The sequence below is a fragment of the Callithrix jacchus genome, chromosome 7, assembly GCF_049354715.1.
Source record: "Callithrix jacchus isolate 240 chromosome 7, calJac240_pri, whole genome shotgun sequence".
Lineage (NCBI taxonomy): Eukaryota > Metazoa > Chordata > Mammalia > Primates > Cebidae > Callithrix > Callithrix jacchus.
The window spans coordinates 95,682,832-95,690,444 of NC_133508.1; the positions used below are offsets into that span (position 1 = coordinate 95,682,832).

Here is a 7,613-nt window from a genome sequence, read left to right on the forward strand (position 1 = left end):
CAAGTGGCTAGTTTTTACAGCTAATAGGTAAAACACGTCTTTAAAGTACAATAGTAAAAATTGCCAGGCCTGATGGCTCACACCTGTAATCCCAGCACTTTGGGAAGCCGAGGTGGGTGGATCACGAGGTCAGGAATTCGAGACCAGCCTGGCCAACATTGTGAAACACTGTCTCTACTAAAAATACAAAAATTAGTTGAGCATGATGGTGGGCACCTATACTCCCAGCTACTTAGGAGGCTGAGGCAGGAGAATCACTTGAACCCAGGAGGCAGAGGTTGCAGTGAGCTGAGATCACTCCACTGCACTCCAGCCAGGGTGACAGAGCAAGACTCTGTCTCAAAAAAAAAAGAAAAAGTAAAAATCTTAGGAAAACAACCTATGCATACCCAGCAAGGGCATAGGGCCCCCTGCAGACTGGCTCTAATTATGTGGGAAAGTCATTTAATTGTAGAGCCACAACGCTTTGATATTAAGTAATTTGCTCAAAGCCTAAATGGAAACAGCACCACCAATTTCAAAGTAGGGCTTGAATTCAAAGGAGATACAGCTCTTGAAACAAACTAGAGATTTCTGTCTCCACTGGTGAGAAGCCTTGTTTAGAGATGACCAAAGGCTGGCACTGTTTTTCATTAAAGTAGCTAGTTTTAGCTTCCTCTCTCATGCTCACCCTCCTGCAGTATGAAGGAAGTTTCCAAACAACCTCATTTAGAAAGAATAGCATGTACACTGGCTAGTTAGGATATCTCAGGACACACAGGAGTAGCAAAACGAAACGCTCATTTTGGGGGAAAAAAAGTGTTATAATTTGAAATTTAAAAAAATACAAGTCTTGGGAAATTAGAGGAGACCAAAGTGATAGAAACCTGGGGGGACTTTTCACAAATGCCAATTTTTGGTTTGTGCCTTTTCCATATTTTATTAAATTCACGTTTAAAAAAAATCACAGCAACATTATCAAAGACAACCTATGTACAAACATTTTACAAAAGAGAAAATTACCAATGTCAGTGGTAGCAAGGGCAAGCTGAAGAATAAAAAGACTGAGTTTCTGCGCAGTGTCTGTTCTCAAAGACATCTAAACTGCATTCAGGCAGCTGAAACAGGCTTCTTTCCCGGTGACAAGCATATGTGGTCGGTAATACAAAAACGATGGTAAATGAGGCTACTACACAGGCCTAATTAACAAACTCCTCTTCTGGTCGGGTAGGCCATGACACAAGTGGAACTCATCAAATAACTTAAACCCAAGATGACAACAACGCTGTTTCCTATCTAAACTCATTTAAGCCTTCACAGTGCCACAGTGGATTCCGTCACTTGCAAACGATGCCCGCTGGTCACACAGACACTTGCTTTTTACACATAACGCTGCGCCATCCCTTCCTTCACTGTCCCAGTGAGGTTTCTTGTTGTCGGATCGAAAGGGGAGACATTTCAGAAATACTTCCTTCAAGACAGAAGTGAGAAAGAAAGGCGACCCTGAGGCCAGGATCTATTAAATTCGGTGTGTGCGCAAAGCGGAGGGGGGAAGGCAAGAATTTGAAAGGATAAACGTCTCTTTTGCACCCACCGAGAATCAGGAAACGTGACTCACTTGGGTCTGGGACGATACAGAAATCCGGGACCCAACCCCCTCCCCTCCCCCGCCGGGTACCTACAAGCTCGGTTCCTTTCTCAACTCCCCCAGTTCCTTGATCTCCACCTTCTTGTACTTCCCCGACTTTCTCCGGTTGGTGATCACCAGGACGACCACGCCGGCGACGAGGGCCACCACGACCACCACGATGACCGCGATGAGGCCGGCGGTGAGGCGCTTCATTGAAAACTTCGGGGGCTTCTCGTCCAGGTAGTAGATAAGCGTGCGCTCCACCTGCAGGGGCTCGCCGCGCACGCGCAAGTCCAGGCCGCCGCGGCTCTGGAACAGAGATTCGCCCTTGATGTCCCTCTCGAAGTAGTAGGCGGCATCGCCGATGTCCACGTCGCCGGCGATTTTCTGCGACGTGTTCTGCTGCAGCTCGATCTGGATGGTGGGCTGCTTATAGTGCACGGCCGCCACGAACTTGGGGTGCAGCCGATAGCGCTCGCGGAAGAGCCGCCGCAGCTCGGCGTCCAGGTCAGAGTGGTTGAAGGCGCCGGCGGTGGGGCGGTGGCGCAGGTCGATGAGGATATGATGAGTGCGCACCAGCTCCTCGCAGCGCAGGCTCAGGTCGCCCTTGTCGGTGCGGCGCACGCCCACCGAGTTCACGCACCAGCACACCGACGTCTGGTTGCACTGGCGCGCCTTGAAGCGGCCCTCGGGGTCGCAGTCGGGGTCGTAGAGGCCGTCGTTGTCCACGAACGCGTGTTCGCTCGGCCGCACCAGCGTGCGCGCGCTCTTGGGGGCGCTCATGCGCGCCTTCAGGAGCAGACACTTGGAGGTCAGCGTGGAGCAGTCGACCGCCACGCCCGAGCCCAGCGCACGGCACTGGCAGCGGCCGCCGGGGCCGTCGGGGCTGCACACGGTCATCTTGTTGGTGGGACACGTGCAGTTGTCCTGAGCGGTCGTGTGGCCGGTCACCACCGCCAGCACCAGCAGCAGCAGCAGCGGTGGCGGCGCGAGCCCGGGCCCCCGAGCCATGGTGGGGCGGAGAAGCGCGGACCGGACGCGGGCGGATGAGTCGCGGGGGCCCGGCGGGGCTCGGGCTCCGGAGTCCGGGACCGTCTGCGGGCGTCTGGCGCCCGGCCGCTCCTTCTGGCTCTTATACTCTGCCCGACCTGCCCGGCTGGTTCTGCCACCGACGTCCCCGCTGGTATTTGGGTGACACATCCCGCCCCCCTCCCCGTCCCACGGAAGGCCCAGCCGGCCCTGCGCCGCCCGCGATAGGATCAGAGCAGGGGGAGCTGCTCCCGCCTCCTCCGTACCGAAAGCCGGGGAGGGGAAAACCGATACTCACCTGCAGGCTGCTGGGGACCCGCCCTCGGCGCGGCCGGGCGGCTCTCCGGCAGAGTCTAAAGAGTTCCATTGCCAAGCGTGGCGGTCTCCCCTACCCCGACTCCTTTCTTTCTTTCCCGGCCCCTAGTCCTCCCTTAAGTTCTCTCATTCCCCGTTTTCCTTGTCCGGTTCTCACAATAGCACACATTTATATAGTTTACAGTTCACAAACATTATCTCATCCTCACACCAGTTGTGACCGGTAGGGACGATCAGACCCATTTTATAGGTGATGCTAACGAGGCTTCAAGACCTAAAGTCACACAGCTATCAACTTCCTCATATTCCTGAGAGGGGTCTTTGGCACCCTGCCTGGCAGTAATGAGACCTTAAAATGTTTGTGGACAGGAAGTGGTGCAGAATCTGAAGGGAAGTTAGGGAGGCAATTCTGTTACTCAGCATATCAAGGGTAAAAAACAGGTATTCAGGCGTCTAAAGTGTTAAAAGTTCTGTTAAGCACTAATTTTCTGGCGAGCACACACACAAACATACACAGGCGTGCACGTACATAATATTTGTGTGCACTGGCTATAAAGAGGCAAACAGGAACAAATTCTTAAAGTGCCAGCAAGACTATAAAGAGTTTTTTGTACAATTTGATTCTAACACAGAAAATCATTGCATTTCTTTTTCTGTATCCCACGTGAGTAGCTGAACCGTGTAAATAATGACAGAATGGAGCCTGCGTGAAATTGCTTGTCTGCCACTGTGTGGCTACTTTCATGGCACAGAGGGGTTGCAATCTCTTTTTGAGTCATTGAGAAAGTCCGGAGTTTCAAAGCTGTGGTAAAATTAACAATGATTAGCAAGCTATAATTATTCCCGGGTCCACCATCAAAGCACATTTCATATATTCAGCATTTAATGTGCACCGCCAGTCGTGCGAGGGTGTTGTTTAGCAGATGAAAGCCAGCTGGGCCTCTGTCCCATTAATTTTCACGTAATTCCTGAGGCAGGAAGATTGAAATATAATATTCTGCCTTGACAGAGGAAGCAGAGATGTGTGAGGGACAATTTTTTATCCACAAACACCAGGAATTGTGGGATAGTCCTCTACTGTCTATCCCCACTGTCTCTGTTCAGGTCTTCCTTGGACAAATATCTGAGTCAGTTTCAAGTTTTATCTTCCCCCTCTTGGACCTTGGTCCAGGCTGCATCCAAGAGGCTTTTCTAAATCACAAGTCTGTGCCCACCTCCTCTCTGCTAAGTTCGGAGTGAGGCGGTGCTCTCGGCTCTCCAGATAAAATTCATGTTTCTTGTATTAGCCCATAAGATCATTCCTATATGATGTTATAGGCAAGCTCGTCTCTGTGCCTTAGTTTTGCATCTGTAAAATGGGGATAATAAAAGTACCTACCTTACAAAGTAGGTGTGGTAATTAATGTAGGTAAACTGCTTTGAAGAGTATCTGTTCTAACAGTATCTGCACACAGTAAGCAACGGATAGTTGTTAGCTGTAGTCATTTGTCATCATTATCATCATCATCATCATCGTCATCGTGCTCCTGCTAACCTCTGCAGCACTCCATATGTTTTCAAGTCTTTGCAAAGTCACCTACCTGGATCTCCCTTTCTTTATTTAGTGCATAATTGTGTTTTTCTACTCAGCTCTTGAGTCACCTCCAAGAAGCCTTCCCTGATAAGGTCCTCCCTGTTACACTCAGGGATATACCTCTCCTCCATTCTTTCTTAATCTTGGACGTACTGAAACCTCAACATTAAATTTCCTGGGCTTTTGTCCTTCCACCTGTAAAATGGGCAAAAGAGAGTCTATTTCATAGATTATGCTGAGAACCAGATGCAAGGAAGTGAGATAGTAGATGCCAAAGCTTTATAAACAATAAGACTGTAAAAATGTTAGATTTCACTTTTATTTCTAAAATATATGTGCCCTCTTCTCACTTTCCCAGATATTGACTAGGTAGCCACAATCCTCTATAACTAGCAGAGTTCTCTATTTGTCATTCCACCAGGTCCCAGGCTGGCAAGAGGAAAGCTGATGAGAGAGGGTTCTCGGGGCTGAGGAATTTGTGTGATGTTGTCATTGACTACCAAGCTAGGACAGCCCCAAATGGGTGTGCATCACTGGGGCCTCCAAGCCTTTGTTTCTTGCAATTATATTAGGTCCTGAGAGGACAGAAATAGAAGCGGCCCAGACTCAATATCTTCTAGGGAAGTTAGAGTATGTCAAAGATGCCCTCCTAACCCCCCCACTCCACTTGCTTAAATTCTGTGGTTCTGCCAGGCTTCCCCCAACAGCATGCAAACACCACAATGAGTTTATTACATAAACACAGTCTCAGCTGTGATTCTCCCCTTTCTCTTCGTCCTTTTTCTGCCAAGTTCTGCAAAATAGCATGTACTAGCCTTATCTATTTGTTTATCTTTTTTTTTTTTTTTGAAACGGAGTTTCACTCTTGTTGCCCAGGCTGGAGTGCAGTGGTGCAATCTCTGCTCACTGCAACCTCTGCCTCCTGGGTTCAAACAATTCTCCTGCCTCAGCCTCCCACATAGGTGAGATTATAGGTGCTCGCCACCATGCCCAGCTATTTTTGTATTTTTAGTAGAGACGGGGTTTCACCACGTTGGCCAGGCTGGTCTTAAACTCCTGAACTCAGATGATCCACCTGCCTTGGCCTCCCAAAGTGCTGGGATTACAGGTATGAGCCACCACGCTTGGCCTGTATTCTTTTAATTTTAATTTAAAAATATTGAGCAAAAGCATTTGAGGCTTGTCGAGTGTTTATGAGGGATAGGAAGCACATCTAAGCACTGTATGCAGCCCCAGCACCAGCACATATTAGGCACTAAGTAATCTTTATTGGATTAACACTGAGTTGTGCCCAGAATGTTTCAGTATCAATATATTCTCCTAGGAGTTGTCACATGGACCAATTCATTACTTCTCTCCTTGTCTAAGTCTCACCATCTGCCCCAACCATGAATCTCTGTCCCTACCCTAACCCACCCTCCAAACACCCAATTTCAAGGAAGATGGGTAATGATGCCTTTACTGTCACTTTTGCATGATCCTTAACTTTTGTCAGCCTTGTGCCTATAGGGATGAGGGATATGCTCTGAGGATACCAAGAGCATTCAAAGATTCTGTAAGCCGTGTATAATGTAGTTGAAAGAAAATGGACTTTGGATCCAGTGAGACTTAGGTTCTGGTTCTGGCTTCACACCACTCACAGCTATATGTTTTTGAGCAAGCTGTTTCAGCACTCTGCCCTTCAGTTTCCTTAACTGTAAAATGGGGGTAATAGGGCCTACATTGCAACAATGCTTGTGAAAAAGGTAATTTTCCCACCTTGTAATTAAGAACATGTTTTTCCCCACTACACTTCATGCTTCAGCTCTTGCGCTCTTTGATAAACTCTTGGTGATTATCTGATTCTCCTTGGTATAAGACCGATACTAGCATGTGACTTTTATATTAAAGGGTATGATATATAAAAACAAAACATAAAAATAAAACTATTTTAGTAATTAAAAATAAACAGCACTTACCATCGAGAATTATTTTAATGATTCCAGATAAACAATATAAGATACTCAACATAGTGTTTGACATGTGCTAAGAAGAATAATCTTAGCTATTATTATCAGCCATCTCAGGAATGTGAAGATGCTTTAAGATTATTAAAGGGTTCTTCACAAAGCCGGTGATTATGGGGATTGCTGAAGATCAAGTCCAGGGAGCTGGGTGCTAGGCAGGAGAGCTGCCCAAAAGTCCCCATCATCTCCTGACCTCCAGGACACAATAAGGAGAGTGTCTATATACAAACAGTGCTTTAGTATATTTGTTCCCATTACCTTCTGGGATCCCTACAACACCTCTGGGGGTTAGGGAGGGAAGATATTATTATTCCTATTTTACAGATGTGGAAATAGAGGCCTCAGGAGGGGCCCTTATTTGTACAAATATTTTTAGGAAGTTCTGGTTTCAGGGAGAATAATTAATTTATTTTGTAGGATACAACTGCGAGCCCACAACTGAAAACCCTAATGCCCAGCGCTATGCAGGGAGGAGTCCTCACTCTTCTTTCTGGCCTGACCACCATCGGCGTCAGCCTCTTTTGAGGAGCACCTCTTGAGACAGTGGGCAGTGCTGGAGGGTCAGTCAGAATTTCCCTTGTTTTTCAGGGGGAGTTTGCATTCCTAAGAGAAGCAGGTAACTCTTCAGTCAGAATACCAATAATGTAGAGAGAGAAGTTGGCTGTGGTGATTATTAGTTCAGGCTGGAGGAAGAAAGCCCCAAGAAACAGAACAGATAAAGAAGTCCGACAGGGTCCAGAGTATAGACGTGTGGAGAAAAGATAAACAAGGGGTACACAACTTATCTTCAGTGTTTCATTTCTTTAAAAATGTGACTTAAGTAAAATACTAGAAATCAAGAGCTAGGGAATAGGTATACTCTCCATATTTTCCTCTTTGCTTAAAATGTTTATAACTTAAAAATTCACCTCAATTCCTCAAAGTAAGTTTAGGAGAAACCGTTTGGGGGTAATATTTTCTGGTTTTGCTTCCACTTATCTTTTTCTCCATTTCTGTTGTTAATTTTATTAATATGAGCTGCCATTTATTGATCATTGTCTTATAAATTCCCTGTAATTCCCCCAGCAACCCGACAAAATAA

The 7,613-nt window shown here is 46.9% G+C and overlaps 1 protein-coding gene across 1 annotated transcript; it reads right to left on the minus strand.

Annotated features, from left to right (window-relative positions):
• Positions 1-892: 892 nt before the first annotated feature.
• TACSTD2 (tumor associated calcium signal transducer 2) lies at positions 893-2,716 on the minus strand. The gene has a single exon (XM_009001337.5). The coding sequence runs from the start codon at positions 2,618-2,620 to the stop codon at positions 1,658-1,660; it is 963 nt and encodes a 320-aa protein (XP_008999585.3). The 5' UTR covers positions 2,621-2,716; the 3' UTR covers positions 893-1,657.
• Positions 2,717-7,613: the final 4,897 nt, after the last annotated feature.

What these genes read in the sequence shown, in the direction of transcription:
- TACSTD2 (XM_009001337.5), bottom strand. Translation starts at nt 2,620, where the DNA reads ATGGCTCGGGGGCCCGGGCTCGCGCCGCCACCGCTGCTGCTGCTGCTG.